Raw genomic sequence first — 20,792 nt, 5'->3', positions numbered from 1 at the left:
CTATTTTCCATTACCCAAAATAGCTGCCGACCATTGAAGAGGGGGGAAACAGACAAAAACATAGCAGCGAACACCCGGCAACCCAAACTGAGGCACACACACAAGGCAGCACACCCCAGCAGAGAGCAGACCCCGGCGGACCCCCAAGTCAGTGCACAGCAAGCCCAGCCACATAGCACATGGGGAGGAGGGGAGAGGACAGGGAGAAAGGAAGGGTGGAAACCCCCTAATCGATCTCCCCAGGAATGCCCAGCCATGTCATCCTGTCGAAGCAGGGGGACTGCTACTTACTCATCCTGCATGGACTCGCTGGAAGCATCCCTAACAGACCCATCTCCCGCGCGGGTGGCTGTCGGCCAGGCACACTGTGACTCTGACATATATCCCAGTCATGTGTGCCCCAGAGCATGTAGCTCATCGGCCGCCCCTGGAGTAACAGGGCATGTCGTGGACGACCCAGCGAGTAGCTAAAGGTCAGCACGCGCTCAATGGCCAAAACTGGGGGGGGGGGGACTACAAGGATCTGATATCCAGCCTGTCAGCAGTAGATCTCAGGAACCAAAAAAATGAAAAAAAATCTCCGGGAACCATGGGCCCAAAAGGGAGCCATGCCCATCTATGCTAGGCAGAAAAAAACTGAGCTGCTGCATGCAGGCCCAATCCTTCTCTGAATCATTTAGATGTTCATCGGCATGACTGTACATGCGCCTTGTCTTGAGGAGGGGGAAATGACGTGTTTGGAGTGAGAAAAATGCTAACTATGAGACTAAGAACACTATCCCTACAGTCAAGCACAGAGGTAGAAACACGATGCTTTGGGGCGGTTTCTTTGCTAAAGGTACAGACCGACTTTGCCTCATTGAGGGTCCAAAGGATAGGGCCTGTATTGTAAAATCTTGGATGATAACCTTCTTTCTCAGCCAGAACACTGAAGATGGGCCGTTCAGCATGACAATGACCCAAAACATACTGCCAAGGCAACAAAGGAGTGTCTCAAGAAGAAGCAAATTAAGGTCATGGAGTAGCCTAGCCAGTCTCCAGACCTTAATCCCATAGTAAGCTTATGGAGGGAGCTGAAATTTTGAGTTGCCAAGCGACAGCCAAGAAACCTTAAGGACTTAAGAGAAGATCTGTAAAGAAGAATGGACCAAAATCTATTTGAGATGAGCACAAACCTGGTCAACTACAAGAAACGTCTTACCTCTGTGCTTGCCAACAAGGTCATGTTTTGCTTGGGGATCAAATACTTACTTTACTCACTGAACTGCAACTCAATTTATAACATTTGTATCATGTGTCTTTTGGTTGATATTCTGTCTCCATAATTTAACCACTTCCGGACCACTATAATATATATAAAAATATCACACATCAGCACAAAAAATGGAAAGCTCTGTTATGGCAGCAGCTATCTACCATAACCCAGGTATCAATCTCTTCAGCGAGTTTACAATAATGGTGGTCTCTGCGGCGGATTCACCTCAAGATCACGGTTATCAGCAGGCCGTGAGAGGGATGCGCCCTCCATCACTTACCGGAGCCATCGCAGCGGCGATCGGGTCCTTGCTGTGGCTGGGTATGGAGACGGGCGAGGGGAAGATGGCTCCAACCCTTCGCTCAATGACCACGGGAGGGAAAATGGCTAATTGGGCCCAATTTGGACATTTTCACTTAGAAGTTACTTGCTTTTGTTGCCAGCAATGGATGTGTGTTATTTTGAGGGGGACAGCAAATTTACACTGTTATACAAGCTGTACACTCACTACTTTACATGGTAGAAAAGTGTAATTTCCTCAGTGTTGTCACATGAAAAGATATACTAAAATATTCACAAAAATGTGAGGGGCGTACTTATGTGAGAGACACACACACAGTGTACACAATAGTTTAGCCTTTCATGTCGATCTTAAACTGACTGGGTAATTTTACAAGTGAAGGATTTACATATAAATAAGACAAAGCAAAGTGCACAAATTTTGGTAAACCATAGCAAAATCAACATTGTCATTGATCTCACTTTGGACCATAATTGACGCCAATGTGCAGTGCTACATATTGAGATGTAAACAAAGATAAAGTTAGTGGAGAGATCTTGCAGATAACTTTGCAAAAGAATACATTTTTCAATTTGATTGGAAATAATAAAAAAAAAAAAAAAATGTATCTAATTAGCACAGCTTTACTGGACTGAGAAAACAAGACTTAAAACTTACCACATCAATACCTTGCGGTTTAATAGCTTAATATTTTACAGTGGTACCTCGGATTGCGAGTAACGCGGTTAACGAGCATTTCGCAATACGAGCACTGTATTTCCTAAAAGTCTAACTCGGTTTGCGAGTGTTGTCTCGCAAAACGAGCAGGATTCAAGCCAACCGGAGTGCAGTACCGCGTTTGGCCTGGAGGTGGGGGGTGCCAGAGCCTAACGATGCCGTTCGAAAACGGCCTAAAGGGCCCGAAGACAGTTTGGCCGACCTTGGAAAGGCTCGTGAGCGGAGTCTTTCCGAGGTCAGCCGAACTGTCCTCGGGCCTTTCCACCCGTTTCCGAGGCTTTCCGGCACCCCCTCACCTCTGGCCGCATGCGGTATTGCATGTCATTGAAGTCAATGCGGAACTAATTATTTTCATTTCCATTGACTTAAATGGGGAAACTCGATTTTATATGCGAGTACTTTGGATTACAAGCATCCAAAGTTTCACTGTACTGGTAATAAACATTACTACATTAACTGCTTGCCGACCAGCCGCCGGAGTTATACAGTGGCAGGTCAGCTCCCCTGCGCGAGAGCCCGTAGCTTTACGTCAGCTCTCGTGCAGGCCACTAGGGGCGCGTGCCCCCCGATTCCCGTGCCCGGCGGGCGGGATCGCCGCCGGTTACACGCGATCGCTTGTTACAGAGCGAGGACCAGGAGCTGTGTGTGTAAACACACAGCTCCCGGTCCTGTCAGGGAGAAAAATGCTGATCTTCTGTTCATACAATGTATGAACAGAAGATCAGTCATTTCCCCATGTCAGTCCACCCCCCTACAGTTAGAACACACCCAGGGAACATACTTAACCCCTTCCCCGCCCCCTAGTGTAAACCCCTTCACTGCCAGTGGCATTTTTATAGTAATCAAATGCATTTTTATAGCACCGATCGCTATAAAAATGCCAATGTCCCAAAAAATTTTCAAAAGTGTCCGCCATAATATCACAGTACCGAGGGGAAAATAAATAAATAAAATAGCTGATCGCCGCCATTACTAGTAAAATTTTTTTTTACAAAATAGGGGGTATTTTTATGGCATTTTTATTAACGCTATAACTTTTGCGCAAACAAAGAAACGCTTATTGCGATTTTTTTTTCCCCCGAAAAATTTGTAGAATACGTATCGGCCTAAACTGAGGAAAAATTTATTTTTTTATATATTTGAGGGATATTCTAGCAAAAAGTAAAAAATATTGAATTTTTTTCAAAATTGTCGCTCTATTTTTGTTTATAGCACAAAAAATAAAAAGCGCAGAGGTGATCAAATACCACCAAAAGAAAGCTCTATTTCTGGGGGAAAACGGACGCCAATTTTGTTTGGGAGCCACGTCGCACGACCGCGCGTCAGTTAAAGCGACGCAGTGCCGGATCGGAAAAAGTGCTCTGGTCTTTGACTAGCAATATGGTCCGGGGGTTAAGTGGTTAATCAAAACTAAAAGGAATGTAACATGTTCTTTTATTAAAAGTGCCAGTGAAAACCAACATCTAGGGTGAGCTCATCTGGTAGGTCAGTGATCTTTAGGAAGATACATGTGCAGATTTCAGTAGGTATGAGGTGATCTTATCCACTTGCATGGTATCAGGCAGGTTTAAGCTGTATCCATAGAACAGTACAGTAGGTAACAATATCTGCTGCACCAAACCTAGCTCCAATTAATTGGAGAAAAATGCAATGTGTTTTACCAAACAGGAAGACATACGATTTATTTAGAGAAGTCCCTGAAACTTTTTTTGTATTTATGCATTTTAACCACTTAAGACCCAGACCAAAATTCAGCTAAAGGACCTTGCCCCTTTTTGCGATTCGGCACTGCGTCGCTTTAACTGACAATTGCGTGGTCATGCGACGTGGTTCCCAAACAAAATTGGCGTCTTTTTTTTCCCACAAATAGAGCTTTCTTTTGGTGGTATTTGATCACCTCTTCGGTTTTTATTTTTTGCGCTATAAAGAAAAATAGGAGCGACAATTTTGAAAAAAAAAAAACAATATTTTTTACTTTTTGCTATAATAAATATCCCCCAAAAATATATAAAAACATTTTTTTTTTTTCAGTTTAGGCCGATACATATTCTTCTACCTATTTTTGGTAAAAAAAAAAAAAATCGCAATAAGCATTTATCGGTTGGTTTGCGCAAAATTTATAGCGTTTACGAAATAGGGGATAGTTTTATTCCATTTTTTTTTTTTACTACTAATGGCGGCGATCAGCGATTTTTTTCGTGACTGCGACATTATGGCGGACACTTCGGACAATTTGACACATTTTTGGGACCATTGTAATTTTCACAGCAAAAAATGCATTTAAAATGCAGTTTATTGTGAAAATGACAGTTGCAGTTTGGGAGTTAACCACAGGGGGCGCTGTTGGGTTTATGTGTGACCTGAAGTGTGTTTACAACTGTAGAGGGGTGTGGCTGTAGGTGTGACGTCATCGATTGTGTCCCCCTATAAAAAGGGATGGCACGATCGATGCTGCCGCCACAGTGAAGAACGGGGAAGCCGTGTTTACACACTGCTCTCCCCGTTCTTTAGCTCCGGGGACCGTTCGCGGGACTCCAGCGGCGTCCGCAGGTCCCGGATCCTTGGGTCGCGTGGGCCCACGGCTGGGTACTAGTACAGGACGTACATGTGCCCAGCCATGCCATTCTGCCGACGTATATGTGCAGGAGGCGGTCCTTAAGTGGTTAATTGTTTAACATAAAGCAACTTCTAGTTTATGCTTAGTAGACCTTTATGCTTTATGGCCTTTGCTGTAAAATTGACGCTTGAGTATATTATACATGACGTTGGCGTACATCAAGATGTATAAAATAGTCACATGCACAACCTATTATCTTAAATGGCTCAAATTAAACTCTTTAAGCTGCAAAAATATCTAGAAAATCACTAAGGACTTTTCTATAGAGCAAATCCTATTTAGGATGTCACATTTCACCTGACTATGAACGGTCCATATAATGTGCATCAAGTCATAGTTTCTACTGGGGTTTAGTGATATACAACAACCTTTTGAAAAAAGCGTTAATGAGCTATTGTAGTGTCAAAATTAAGTTAGAATTGTATGCCTTATATTGCATTTGCAAGTAATACATTTTCCTCATTCAGCCATATTTCTTTTTTTATTTCCTACAATTCAACGGAGCCGTGAAAAGGGTCTTTGATCACATTAATAAAAGAAATGGTGTTCCTAAAATACTTGACATGGTTTATAGTTTTTCCTGGAGAGGTTGACTGAATGAGTTTTACCGTATTCCCATAGCATGACTGGATAAGCATTTCTGTAGTCAAAATACGTGATAGTTCAGGTGTTCTACTGTTAAGCAGAGAGGGACCAGAAAACGATCGCTCGATGATGGGTTTACATGTTGTGACCGATGTTTGCAGTTCCATGATTGATTCCTTTATTTCAATGGTTCGACAGCTATCCTGTCCCAATTGTCCAAGACACAAGACAACTTCCTGTCCTGAGTCACATGGCATGCAATCCATTCTGATTTTTGTTCTAACCCAAATCCTGTAAATACTACTCCAAATTCCTAACAAATCCATATCTACTCTTACATATGCAATAAAGCCTGCATTATTCATCCATAAAGTGGATGTAAATGCAACATTTTAAAGTAGATGTAAATCCTAACTGAAAGGCATTAGGCCAGTGATGGCGAACCTTGGCACTCCAGATGTTTTGGAACTACATTTCCCACAATGTCCATGCACTCTGCAGTGTAGAGGAGCATCATGGGAAATGTAGTTCCAAAACCTCTGGGGTGCCAAGGTTCACCATCACTGCATTAGGCTGCTAAAGCACTGGGCAACAATTGCCTTTTATTTAAAAAATTAAATACGGTCTTTCACCTTTTTATGCTTTGTTGCATCTTACCACTGGTGAACTCCTGCTGCCACTTCCTGCCTACTGCATGCACTCCAGCAACGCCTGCGAGACATTTATCAGGGTAGCTTTTCTGATTGCAACAGCAGTGGACCATGCCTGCAAAATGTGTTACAACAACCACTTGCAGTCTCCATCAGATGCCCACATGACAGAGAAACACAGCATCAAAATTGGGAGACACCGACAGGGCTTTCATGGCAAAAGAGAGAGGAATATAAAAAAAAAAAAAAAAACACAATCACACTCACCTACGTGGATTCAGCATTGGTCTGATTCTGCATCTGCCCCCTGCAGTCTCTAAGACCACTGAATACTCAATTTTTTCATCTTCAGTGAGCAGAGGGGCAGCGAGTCACCGGCCCTCTGCTGTGCCCCTCCTGCCCTCAATGGGGCACTGGGCTGTGGAAGTAGGGGGAATAGCTGGCTCAGCCTCAGCGCATGCTGGGAGGCTGCTGGTTAGGCATCTGAGTGGACATTGAAGTCGGGAACCCTCCAGAGTCTAGGCCAGCCGAGTGAGGTTGGCCAACAGTGGACTTTAGCCCATTGTTGGCTAAATAAGGGCCACAAGAGTGCAGAACTAAGTGCCCACATTAGAAGTATTATTAATGGGGAAGGTAGTGCTGCGCTATGTGTGGAGGATGGGGAGGTGGAAAGGAAGTGAAGGGTGGTCTGACTGTGACAGTACAAACAAAAATGGCTTTAAAAAGAGCCGATCAGTGAGCAGGCTGACAAACTCATAACTATTCTAGACAAAAGTGCAAATAACATAAATTCATACGTTCTTCTTAGTGGAAGGGAATACACAATCAATAAGGTGATGAGAAGTGCAAATAAAGATATACAATCTGTGTCACACAACACCCAATTAGCTCTGCTGGGCTCAGTGATGAGCTAGTGCAAAAAAGTCCATAAAGCAGTAAACTGGTGATAAAGATCGATAAGGCAAAAAACTTTAACACTAACACCAGAGATCTAAATAATAATTGAAAGTCCAAAATAGGGAAGTGATGGTGTGGGTCCGAATCGATAATGTGAAGAAAGCGTGGGTATCCAGTGATCCTTTTAAGGTGACTGAGGATGTCCCCTTACCTTACTGCTGTAAGGTAACAGCATATGACTCCAACCACATATGGTTATCCAAAAGGGCTCTGGTCCAGGGAAACTAGGTCCTCCTTGGAAGTCGCGTCCCAGGATGGCCAATGTCTCGCGCCCAGGGGGATAAAACCACCAATAGTGTGATATTGTTTTAAAACTTTTAATCAACATAAAATTAAAAGCGAGGGTACTCACATGGTTAAAATTAAATCAGGCATATAAAAAAACTCCTGAAGAAGTCACGCTTGTGACGAATACGCGTAAGAGCCTACTGAGAGGTACCGGAGGTGACGTTGGCGAACGATTGCCCCTCTTTTTTATATGCCCGATTTAATTTTAACCATGTGAGTACCCTTGCTTTTAATTTTATGTTGATTAAAAGTTTTAACACAATATCACACTATTGGTGGTTTTATCCCCCTGGGCGCGAGACATTGGCCATCCTGGGACGCGACTTCCAAGGAGGACCTAGTTTCCCTGGACCAGAGCCCTTTTGGATAACCATATGTGGTTGGAGTCATATGCTGTTACCTTACAGCAGTAAGGTAAGGGGACATCCTCAGTCACCTTAAAAGGATCACTGGATACCCACGCTTTCTTCACATTATCGATTCGGACCCACACCATCACTTCCCTATTTTGGACTTTCAATTATTATTTAGATCTCTGGTGTTAGTGTTAAAGTTTTTTGCCTTATCGATCTTTATCACCAGTTTACTGCTTTATGGACTTTTTTGCACTAGCTCATCACTGAGCCCAGCAGAGCTAATTGGGTGTTGTGTGACACAGATTGTATATCTTTATTTGCACTTCTCATCACCTTATTGATTGTGTATTCCCTTCCACTAAGAAGAACGTATGAATTTATGTTATTTGCACTTTTGTCTAGAATAGTTATGAGTTTGTCAGCCTGCTCACTGATCGGCTCTTTTTAAAGCCATTTTTGTTTGTACTGTCACAGTCAGACCACCCTTCACTTCATTTCCACCTCCCCATCCTCCACACATAGCGCAGCACTACCTTCCCCATTAATAATACTTATGGTCTGATACACCTTCCAGTGCCGCAGCTGCACCCCACCCCCCCCTCCCCACCCTCCCTCTGATAGCGCGGTAATACCCACTCTCACACATTAGAAGTATGGCAAAAAGAACTTGGCCCTACTTCTTTATACATCTCAGCAAGACTATTGAAGTACAACCAAAGCTCGTCTGACAGCCACCAGCGATCTGCTCACGGAGCACTGAGATATCAGCCATCAGCTTTGATGGCTCAGTTCTCAGTCTTCGAGCAGGTGGGGTCAGATGCAGATGAATCGATTATGAAAATTATAAAAAAAGATTAGTTGTCGATTAATCGATTAGTTGTTTCAGCCCTAGATGCAGCATCAGACTGATGCATCCACCTAGCCAAGTATAATTCTTAAAAAGAAAAATGTTCCTATACTTCTGTTTTAAAGGAAGAGAAAAAAAGGCCTGAAAGTCTTTCCTTTTCTCAAGGAATGTTGCGTAGGGTTATAGTGAGATAACATACCTAAATGCCTAGGCCCCAAATTGTTTCTGCTTAAAGGGAAGATAAACCAGAGTGAACTTCGATCCTCCCTTTCAATAGTGAACACACAAAAGTGTAGGCCTTTGGTCATGTGGCACGTTGTCCATTCAAGCCAAACTTTTAATATAGCATTATAATATCATTATAGGCTCACTTTAATTACTCTTCGGGTACCCATAATACATACTAAATCTTTAACACCTCAGGTGTGCCATTTTGCAAGAGTGCACATATATACAGGACCATGATCCCAGTCTTGGCTTAGAATTGCAGACGGGCTACTTGATACAGGAAGAAAAGGTGGTCATAGTACAAGGTTACGGTAAGCTGTATTTAATAGGTCCATAGTAGTAGAGAAACTTAAAAGGGGAAATGAAAGAGAATTTCAGTAGATAACACCTTTTTAATGCCCATGCATTGTTTTTGTTTTTTTATTAATAAAACTAACAGTGCCAAGTTAAACAAAATCATTTATAGGTCTCTGTATAGTTAATAAAATTACATAAGTGTATGCACTTTTCAATAAAAAGAATATTGTATTTCAGTAGGCAGCTGTCAGCATATGTGCAGTTTATTTTCTTGTGAATAAGTTCATCTTAAACTACAGCTTGCCTTAAAAATATCATAGAAAATATGACTGCTAAAAACAATTCACAAATCTGGAGAAAAGAAAAATGTTAAAACTATAATTTCAACATTATAATAGATTACAAGGCGTTTAGGAAACAAATACAAAACATTTGCTTCAGAACACATTTAAATGATAATTATGTAAACTATATATAAAAAAAAGGTTTACCTGGAAGAATTCAGGCAAATTATACTATAAGCAATATTTATATACTGTATATAGCAACTTTCAAAACATTTCACAGAACTGCATCGGCATTGCAGAATTTTTTTTTTTGATAGAAAATTTATTTAGTTACCCCAAAATATACAACAGAAATCATAAAAGCTGCAACAGTCCAGTTTCTGAACTTTAGCTCATTTCAGGAGGGAAAAAAAAGGTTCTTTGGACATTGCATGATTTCTTAAAACCATACTTAATCCTACATTATATGTTCTTCAAATAAAAGCCAATTTGTTAAACCCATTTCATTTAGCATGTATGCATAGCATTTTATTTATTACATGGATCATACATCATTAGGAAGTGTCACAGAACCAGGGGCCAAATAAAAAATGTGTTGGAACAAATAAGGGAGCCAGTGAATAAAGTACTATATTCAAACATCCACAGCATAAAAAAAAAAAAAATTGCTTGTTATAACCAATTGCCTCACCATTATGTTTCCGTAGCCGTGATATTAACCAGGTAAGGAAAAAAATAGACATGTTCCTGAAATGATTTGTAACTGGATACCAATTTTACTACATTAGTCGTCGTCATCATTTTCATTAAAGTCATCCTCATCATCATCATCTTCCTCCCCAACATAAGATACAGGCGTTTCCACCCTGGAGCTGCTGTACTGTGATCCATTGGAGCTGGTAGCTTGCATTCCATCTGTTGTCAAATCACTGCAAAAAAAAAAAGGGAAATCAGTATCATAGAAAACACCCTTGAATAGTATTCCCCTCCAACAGCCCACAGAGCCTTCCATGCGCTCTCACCCACAGCATACAGTCAACGAACCCATATTGCCTGGAAAAGGAAGCAGGGCTGCACCTTGGGCAGGCATCATCTTTAAAACCACACTGACAGGAGAGACTATACTATGCAATACCTGCACTTCACTCTCCCAGGGCAGCAAGTCTGAGGACTAATAAAAAGGTAAAATATAGACAGATCATAACTGAACAAAGCTTATTACCTTTTGTAATAAATTGCGTAACCTACAAAATATGAATTTTTGTACTCCTCATACATTTTAGTTTATTTTGGAGTCCATGAAGGTCACAGGAAGTCTAACTTGTGCGTTATACTGTTGCTTTCAGGAGGATTGGGCTTTGGCAAACAGAAAACTATAGGCAAGTGAAGGATAACTCCTAGTACTACCAGTATGCCTCAGTTTTGTAGCAGTCATTCCAAAAGCATGATTGTGTCCCTCAATGAACTCCAAGAAAATAATTTTACAGCAAGTACAAAAATCCTATTTTCCTTTCTCGTTCGTGAGGGACACCAGACGTCTAAACTTTTGGCGCCAGCCGTAGGCATATATGCGGCCCTGTTAAAACAACTTGCCATGTTCTCTGCACGGTATCCAGAGGGGATTGGTAAGTTCCCGATGCATACTTGCAATTAGAAGCATCCCGACGCAACAGCCAATAACAGCGGTCAGATGACCCAAATGCCTGCGCTTCTTTGCTTTTAGAACTTGTGCTAAGGGGTTAGCTTTCGGGACACTGAAAAGCAGTCTAACTGAACGATAGGCAACACAGCAAATGCTAACAGGCTCAGGAAAACAAAAAAAAAATAGGAGCTGCTTGCAGCTCAAAAAGCAGACTAAATGCTAAGGTCAAAATTTCCACCAAGAACAACTTTGAGAATATGATGGCTTTGAAAATTTGGGAAACAGTTGCCAGATGCTGAAAGAAAACACCACAATATCTAGTAGAGTTTGCCTTGACAAGAAAGGTGGATCCTTGAGATTATGCGCATGGATGAAAGTCTGTCTGAACCACCAAGAGATGGTGGAACAAGAAACCGGTGCATTCTTAAGAGTTTCATTCAGGCTGACAAAGTGAACAAAATTTTCCTGAAAGGAGCAATGGCTGAGAGATAGAGACTCAATCCAAATCACATCCAGACAAATGGAGAATAAATTTCCCTTGGAATTAATAAAGTATTCTGAATTTCCCTTTTGTCAACTAGAGCCAAAACGAAGGGATGGAAAAACAATGTCCTGGTTAGGGTGAAGGTCAAACTAACTTAGGCAAGAAAAGTAAAGAAATTTTCCTCAAATTTGGATTTCAAATGGACCACAGGCAGCGATTATAAAAAAAATGACTACAAGTTATATATATACACACACACACATATACACACAAGAATAATATATGGCACATGAGCAAACAAAAATGGGTTGGACAATGATAAAGACAAACACCTGACTGACGAGAGGAGCCACACCATCCCACCCTATGCATAAGAGTATATGAGGACTTGGATTATAGGCCAGACCCGTTCTTTTCTGCATGTGGTCTTTGTGATCCTTGGACAGACAAAAACCGCCATAGTTTGCGTTCAATACTGATGCCACATATCCTTGGATGAATATACCCTCCATGCCTTAAGAGTCCATGCAAATTTGAGACATGCTGCAGCTAAACCTAGTGGCCAAACGCATGCCTTATAAAATGCTCACTTTGACATATGAGAACTATCTCGGTCCATGAAACTCCGGCCGGTGTGTATGTGTGGTTGAACGTCCATTTATTCTCTATTTTCTGAATTAACGTCCACTGGTCAGTGAAACGTTTACATATGGGATTTAAGTCACAGCTTTGGAAGCTTCAAGCCCGTTCAGTCCCTGAAGATCTACACTGTTTTTTTTTTAAATGCGTTGGATGCTCTTTCAGCTGGTTTATTATCTGCCCGCCAACCTTATGCGTTTGTTGGTATGTCTTTTGTCTTTATGTCCAACCCATTTTTTGTTTGATCATGTATTATTCTTACATATATCAATAATTTTTTATTTTTATATTAAAAAAATGCTTTTTTTTATAAATCACTGCCTGTGGTCCATTTAAAACCCCAATTTGAGGAAAATGTCTTTACTATACGTACTCGGGATGGGATCCACAAGCAGCTAGTTGATTAGCTGGGGCAAACCTTTCTTATATTAGGCAAGAAAAGTGCTGAACACGCCATCTCGTCTTGGAGCAAGACCAAAAATAATTCTTTGCAAGATAAGACCATCAGTTCAGTCACTTGCCATGCAGAGGCAACAGCATGAAAGCAACCTTGGGATTAAAAGAGGAGAGCAGAATGTCTCTAATAAGCTCAGAGACTTCTGAATTTGTAAAAGTAAAAAACAGGTTTTGCGTCACAGGGACAGAGGGAATCACATGGGAAACATTCTACACAAATGTCTTAAAGCGGTTGTAAAGTCAGAAGTTTTTTTTTATCTTAATGCATTCTATGAGTACCACAGGAGGGAGGGGCTAGGAGAGTCTAAGACAGATACGGAAAGGAGGAGGATCAGGGCTCCCCTGTGAAAAAAAAATAGGTTTGTTATTTTTAGAGAAAAAAAACCTAGACTTTACAATCAGTTTAAAGGAATTAGGGGCCAATGGTCTCAAACACATTAGAAGGGACAGAAACCTGACCCTTGATAGCGGCAAGAGCCAAATGACAGACCCAGCTGCAGGAAGGAGAGAATTTGTTCCACGGAGAAGCTTTTTAGTTAAAAGCCCCTAGATACACAAGTGAAGTCATCCACACACGATAATAGACCTTGTGGAAAGTGAATTCACAGACTTGGATATGTGTCCCTGGGCTTCAACAGTCATGAAGCAGGGTTCCTCAGGACAGTAGATGGGTATGGTCTTAGCAGAGACCACCGTGCATCTACTGGCTGGAAGACTAGCTAGGTCTATGTATTATATTTTCCTGGGCCAAAGGATCACCAGAACACCCCCCAGTCTTGGTTCTGTGATGCAAATTAAAAGTAGTTTCAGGGGACGAAAGGCATAGATCATAGGTTATGGATCCCATGGAGCCACTAGCATGGGTAGTCAACCTCGGGCCCTCCAGCTGTTTTGAAACTACAAGTCCCATGAGACATTGCAAGACCCTGACAATCACAGGTAAGACTCCTAAAGGCAGAGGCATGATGGAATTTGTAGTTTTGTCACAGCTGGAGTGCCGGGGTTGCTTATCCCTGCACTAGAGCATCCACTGCTTCAGCCAGTGGATCCATGCATATGTATATAAACCTGTCTAGTTTGTTGTTGAACTTGAAGTTTACATGGTGACGAGAAATGCAAGATGCCCAAGACTCCCTCCCCAATCAGGAAAGTGAGGAAGCACCCATACGACAAGGCTCGCTCTGCATTTTTTTATTTATTTTTTTTAAGTGCACTACGCATATGCACCAACAAACTAGTACGCAAAAAAAAAAAAAGCCCTCAAAGCGGAGATTAAAGTATCTCACACGAGTACATCCCTAATATTTTTGTAAATATTTTATATGTTTACAAGTGACAATACTGAAAAAATTTTTACACTTTGCTACAATGTAAAGTAGTGAGTGTACAGCTTGTATAACAGTGTAAATTTGCGGTCCCCTCAAAATAACTCCACATACAGCCATTAATGTCTAAACTGCTGGCAACAAAACTGAGTACACCCCTAAGTGAAAATGTCCAAATTGGGCCCAGTTAACCATTTTGCCTCCCCAATGGCATGTGACTTGTTAGTGTTACAAGGTCTCAGGTGTGAATGGGTGAGCAGGTGTGTTAAATTTGGTGTTATCGCTCTCACTCTCTCATACTGGTCACTGGAAGTTCAACATGGCACCTCATGGCAAAGAACTGAGAATCTGAAAAAAAATAAGATTGTCAAGACCCTGAAACTGAGCTGCAGCACGGTAGCCAAGACCATACAGCGGTTTAACAGGACAGGTTCCACCCAGAACAGGCCTCGCCATGGTCGAACAAAGAAGGCGAGTGCACGTGTCATATCCAGAGGTTGTCTTTGGGCAATAGATGTATGCATTCTGGCAGCATTGCTGCAGGTCTGCCTGTCGGTACTCAGACCATACGCCGCACACTGCATCAAATTGGTCTGCATGGCTGTCATCCCAGAAGGAAGCTTCTTCTAAAGATGATGCACAAGAAAGCCCGCAAACAGTTTGCTGAAGACAAGCAGACTAAGGACATGGATTACTGGAACCATGTCCTGTGGTCTGATGAGACCAAGATAAACGTATTTGGTTCGGATGGTGTCAAGTGTGTGCGGCGGCAACCAGGTGAGGTGTACAAAGACGTGTGTCTTGCCTAGTGTCAAGCATGGTGGTGGAAGCGTCATGGTCTTGGGCTGCATGAGTGCTGCTGGGACTGGGGAATTACAGTTTGAGGGAACCATGAATGCCAACACGTACTGTGACTGACATACTGACGCAGAGGGCCCAATTTGGACATTTTTACTTAGGGGTGTACTCACTTCTGTTGCCAGCGGTTTAGAAATTAATGGCTTGTATTGAGTTCTTTTGAGGGGACAGCAAATTTACACTGCTATAATGTAAAGTATGAGTGTACAGCTTGTATAACAGTGTCATTTGTTTAGTGTCACATAAAAAAAAAAAAAATTATGAAAATGTGAGGATACTGTAAATGCCACAGCCTTCTGCTCTACATGTCCAAGAGGGCCAACAGCAGCAGACCTTACTTAAAAGGGGAGTTCCAGGCTTTTTTTTTTTAATGTTTAATAAAAGTCAGCGGCTACAAAAAGTGTAGCTGCTGGCTTTAAACAGACAGGTAATTTTTCTCCTTCACTGATGTGCGCTGATGAGGCTGAACCGATAGGCGGTGCTGATTTGTGGCACCGATGAGACACTTATGGGTGGCACTGTGGGCACTGGTTGGCACATAAAATGCAGCCGCGGCTTTCTGTGTGAGGGACTGACTTCCCTCTGACAGAAGCCAGTGATCGGCTTCTTTTCCCCTCACGCTGACAAATTACCGTCTTCTGTTTACATCACGTGACCAATCATTGGCTAAACAGCTGATCACGTGGTAAGGGGCCGGGGATCGACTCCTTACTCTGATCAGAGTCTGAGACCCGATAGATCAGAGCACACCGCAGAGCACACCGCACGCGACCCACAGGGACGTGCAGACAGCGCTCACTTGGGAGGATGTTTTTTATCAAATCCATTTGAATAACATGCTTTTGGAGTAAAAATCTATTTAAATATGTTTTTTATTTAGGATACATTAATAATTTAGTTTATCAAGAAAAAAAAAAAAAAAAATCGCTGATCACCGCCATTACCAGATAAATTAAAAATGCCATAAAACTATCCCCTATTTCGTAGACGCAACTTTTGTGTAAACCAATATACGCATATTTACCAAAAATATGTAAAAGTATATATCAGCCTAAACGGAAAAATACATTTTTTTTTAATATTTTTTGGGGGATATTTATTAATCGCAAAGTAAAAATTGTTTTTTTTTTTTCAAAATTGTCGCTCTTTTTTTGTTTATAGCGCAAAAAGATAAAAACCCCAGAGGTGATCAAATACCACCACAAGAAAGCTCCATTTGGGGGGGGGGGGGGGAAGGACGTCAATTTTGTTCGGGTGCAACGTCACACGACCGTGCAATTGTCAGTTAAAGCAACGCAGTGCCGAATCACAAAAAGTGCTCTGGTCAGGAAGGGGGTAAATTCTTCCGGGGCTGAAGTGGTTAGCGGTTATATGCGCCAAACTACAGGTAACAGTTGATTTTTTCCAGGGCTCTGCTCCATGTAGCATGCACTCAATGGAAACAAAATGTAGTCTCACATGGTGGTAAAGAATATGGCTGTGTCAATTTTTATTTATTATTTTTTAATAGAGGGGGGGGGGACACACATTACCTGGCTGAAAATCGGCGTCCATTTGACACCGCACCTGACGTTGAGGAGACATACACACTGCTGATTGATCCCTGAGCCATTTCTGTTGAGGAAAGAAACAAGCATTTAGTACAATGTCCATGGACACAAGGTTTTGCTTACATTGCCATATACTTTGCACAGGAAGTTTTAAAAGTGGAAAAAAAAAAAAAAATGACTAGACGTGTTGGTGATCAAAAACTTTTTTTTCACAGTGCACTAGTAAAAATTGTTGGTTTACCTGCAAAATGTTGCTGCCAAAACAGGAACAGAGAGGGAAATCTCTCCAAAGTGAGGGAATCTATGGGTGTCACCAGAAGCACTTTGACCATTGTAAGATTTTTTTCCCCCCCAGCTCCTGTTCCAGGGATTTTTTTTTACATTAGTGTTCGATAACGGTAAACAGGACAAATAGATGGGTGAATCTCCCGAAAGGGGGCACAGACTGCAATAATAAACTGAAAGGTGTTTTAATCCCTCTCTGCTCTATCCAAAACTAAAAAATAAAATAAAAGTATAAAACCAGAGACTTAAGAAAAGGTCAGCTACAATAAAAGCAATTTTGACTTGTCTGTAAATTCTATATCTTGGTGTACAGGACACAAGCAACTTATTCATACACTATAGGCTCATATTTTCAGATGAATGGACACTAGCAAGCTTTTGAGGACAAGCGCACTACTCCCCTCCATGAGTCCTCAGTTTTGTAGCAAACAATGCAAAGCAACAAAGAGTGGCTTGTACTCTGTAGTCAAATATATGGAATTTATAGGTTATTCAAAATGTCTTTCATCTTAAATCATACAAGACATGGGCAACTTATTCACAAACCAAGGGATGTCCCCAAATGATGGGCAACAACTAAACAAAATGAAACTATGCCTTCAGGCCCAAAAGAGTGCTGCTGCAAGAACTTTGTGGCCGAAATATGCATTTTCACAGGAGATTGGAGAGCCACCTGTTAAAACTTTGAAATAGTATGAACAGACAAATAGGTGGCAGCCTTGCACAGTTGAGCAACAGAGGCTTGTTGTCTTAAGGCCCAGGATACTCTTAGAGAGCTGAACAAGTGGGGATGCAACACACAAACTTTTTTCCGTTCAACCCAGTGTGCTGAATGAAAAAAAAAAAAAAAAAAAAAATTTAACAGCTCGGGAGGAGCCACTGTACTAACTATGCAATATTACAGTGATCTCCCCCGCAGAGCTACTGTGTTCTGACAGGGGAGCACACCAGTTAGTGATCTTAGGTAAGGGCTAAGAGCACTTATCGGGTCATGATTTTTCACCTTAATGCATCCTATGCATTAAGGTGAAAAAACATCCGATGCTTACTGGCCCCCCACACATCAACACACTTGATTTCAGCCCGATTTTCTCGGTTCTTCATTGGATAGATTGATAACAGCGTAGCCAGTGGCTCACACTGCTGTCAATCAAATCCAATGACGTGGGCGTCAGGGCAGAGTCCATTGTTCATGTCTATGGACGCAAGTGCTGGACTCGGGAGCGCGCCCGCAAGGTAACCCCCTTGAGAAAGTGCTTCCGGGGGGGGGTTAGTTGATGCAGTGAGAAGCCGAGACAGCCGGCGACAGAAGACGAGGATCGGGGGCCACTCTGTGCAAAACGAGCTGCACAGCAGAGGCAAGCATGACTTTTTTTTTTTACATCAAACGTTTAGTACAACTTTAAGGATGTAGGCCCTCTCAATCAAATTCCTTATGCACCCTGGAGTTTGAAGCAAGGTGCCCCTTGCGAGGTCCTGAGCAAAGTATAAACAAGGGATCCATTTATCTAAAAGAAGCAGTAGCTTTTAGGTACAAGTTAATGGCTCCAACTATGTTCAAGCAATGTAGCTAGGATTCCTTTGGTTGCTTAGGAGCAGTGTACAAGGATGGCAGAACAATGTACTCATTGGAACAAAGGAGGGTTGTGTAACAACTGTCAGAAATATGAAAAAAGCTTCATACAGGGGGGCCCAACACCGAAACACCTTGAATAAAGCATTTCACAAAGAAGTTTGAGGCCAAAAGCTTATAAAAAAAAATAAAAAAAAAGTATAGATAAAGGCCCCAATACCCTTTTAGAGTGCCAAGAGCCTGATCCTGTTCACAGGTAGGCCAGATTAAAAACTCACATAAAAAAATTCTGGAATTAAATTGACTGATTGCACCACGCAAAGATTTCCAGGTATGATAACAGATCAACATTGAAGGGACACCTGTCGCTTTCAGCAAGGTCAGACTCAGATTTTTTAATTTTCCCTTTAGGACTTGGGTTTCAACAATCATGTCATTAAAGCAAGGGACAGAGAAACATGGTGGAGCCATCTACTAGAAGCCCAAGTAGGTCTGTATATATCAGGTTACTTCTATTCTGTGGAGCAGGTGAGGCAGAATTCTTCGTGGCTGGAACACATCTGAAGCAGAGCTAGAGGATCCCTGGTTCTGGTCACGAACAGAAGTAGGTTGTTAAACCTGGAGGGTAGGACATCAAAATCCAGGAGATCCCTTTTGGCATATCACATTGAACACATCTGGATTAGTAGGGCATTCCTCCCCCCCCCCCCCCGGTCCAAGTGGTGGCAGCTGAGATAATCTGCCTGCCAGTTATTCACTCCTGGGATGTGGACTACAGAAATCGCTTGACAGTAGTTTCTGTTCACGACAATCTGGTTATTTTTCCGTAATACTTACCTGTAAAATCCTTTTCTTTGAGTACATCATAGGACAGAGTCATGCCAATATTCATTACCTGCTGGGTTATACTCCATGTTTTGGGTGAATGGAGACTGGTAGACCAAAGTCTTAAGACAGTAAGTGATCCCCCTATATAACCCCTCCCATACAGGAAATACTTCAGTTTTTTAGCAAGCACTGAATCCTTAAGAAAAGAGGGGAGGGATCTCTGTGCCCCATGATGTATGCAAAGAAAAGGATTTTACAGGCAAGTATGAAAAACAAATCCTATTTATTTTTCATACATCATGGGACACAGTCATGCTAATATTTATTACTTTCTGGGACGTTCCAGAGCAATAGCCTTGAGGGGAGGGAGACACCCTGCCAAACAATAGCAATCTGAAATGTATACGGCAGCCCGCTGTGGCCGAAAGCCGAATCCTCAGCTGCGCGAACAGCCACTTGATAAAATTTTGTGAATGTATGCACTGAAGAACAGGTAGCAACCTTAACCACTTCCATACCAGGTACTTACGCAGCTTCCCGCCCAAGCCAATTTTCAGCTTTCAGCACTGTCGCACTTTGAATGGCAATTGCGCGGTCATGCTACACTGTACCCAAACAAAATTGGCGTCCTTTTTCCCCCACAAATAGAGCTTTCTTTTGGTGGTATTCGATCACCTCTGCGATTTTTTTTTTTTGCGCAACAACTAAAAAAAGGCTGAAAATTTGGAAAAAAAATTACGTTTTTATTTTTTTCTGTTAATTTTTTTGTAAATAAGTTTTCTCTTTCAATTACGGGCACTGATATGGCGGCACTAATGGGCACCGATGAGATGGCACTGATGGACATCGATGAGGTAGTACTGACGGGCACAGATTAGGTGGCACTGATTGGCGGCGCTGGTATGCGACACTGATGGGCACACATAGGCGGCACTGATGGGCACACATAGGCGGCACTGATGGGCACACATAGGCGGCACTGATGGGCACTCATAGGCGGCACAGATGGGCACTCATGGGCGGCACTGATGGCTACTTATGGGTGGCACAGATGGGCACTGATAGGTGGGCACTGGGCATGGATGGGCACTGTGGGGTGGCACTGATGGACACTGGGGTGGCGCTGATGGACACTGGGGTGGCGCTGATGGACACTGGGGTGGCGCTGATGGACACTGGGGTGGCGCTGATGGACACTGGGGTGGCGCTGATGGACACTGGGGTGGCAGCACTGATTTTTGCCAGGTTGCCAGTCAGTGCCCATTTGTGAGCACTGACTGGCATCTTTTTTTTTTTCTTTATGCTTTTTTTTTTTTTTCTGTCATTTTTTTTTTAATTTTTTTCTGTCATTTTTTTTTTTTTTTGCCCACCCTGGTGCTCCAGGGTGGGCATCCCTGGTGGTCCAGTGTGGCGATCCGAGGGGGGGCTGCGCTGATAAACAATCAGCGCTAACCCCCCCTGTCAGGAGAGCCGCCGATCGGCTATCCTCTACTCGCGTCTGTCAGACGCGAGTGAGGAAGAGCCATCGACGGCTCTTCCTGTTTACATCGTGATCAGCCGTGGTTGGACACGGCTGATCACGTGGTAAAGAGTCTCCGCCGGAGGCTCTTTACCGAGATCGGAGATGCAGGGTGTCAGACTGACACCCCGCATCACCGATCGCCGCGATGCGCGCCCCCACGGGCGCGCGCGGCATGAAATCCTGCAGGACGTTCTAGAACGTCCTGTCAGGATTTCATAACCACTTCCCGGACGTAAATCGGCCAT

At 42.6% G+C, this 20,792-nt stretch overlaps 1 protein-coding gene across 2 annotated transcripts in view; it reads right to left on the bottom strand.

The window, feature by feature from the left end:
- Nucleotides 1-9,205: 9,205 nt before the first annotated feature.
- TFDP1 (transcription factor Dp-1) overlaps nt 9,206-20,792 on the bottom strand; it is a 155,306-nt gene continuing 143,719 nt past the window's right edge. For both annotated transcript variants that reach the window (XM_040336262.1, XM_040336263.1), the window contains exons 11-12: nt 16,322-16,403; nt 9,206-10,314 (exon numbers count right to left, since the gene is read on the bottom strand). In XM_040336262.1, the coding sequence (XP_040192196.1) occupies nt 10,170-10,314; nt 16,322-16,403 (227 nt within the window). In that variant the 3' untranslated portion in view covers nt 9,206-10,169. The remainder of the gene's footprint in view (nt 10,315-16,321; nt 16,404-20,792) is intronic.

This window comes from Rana temporaria, chromosome 2 (genome assembly GCF_905171775.1).
Source record: "Rana temporaria chromosome 2, aRanTem1.1, whole genome shotgun sequence".
Lineage (NCBI taxonomy): Eukaryota > Metazoa > Chordata > Amphibia > Anura > Ranidae > Rana > Rana temporaria.
The sequence above is the reverse complement of the archived record's forward strand: the minus strand, read 5'-3'. Positions and strand labels throughout refer to the sequence as shown.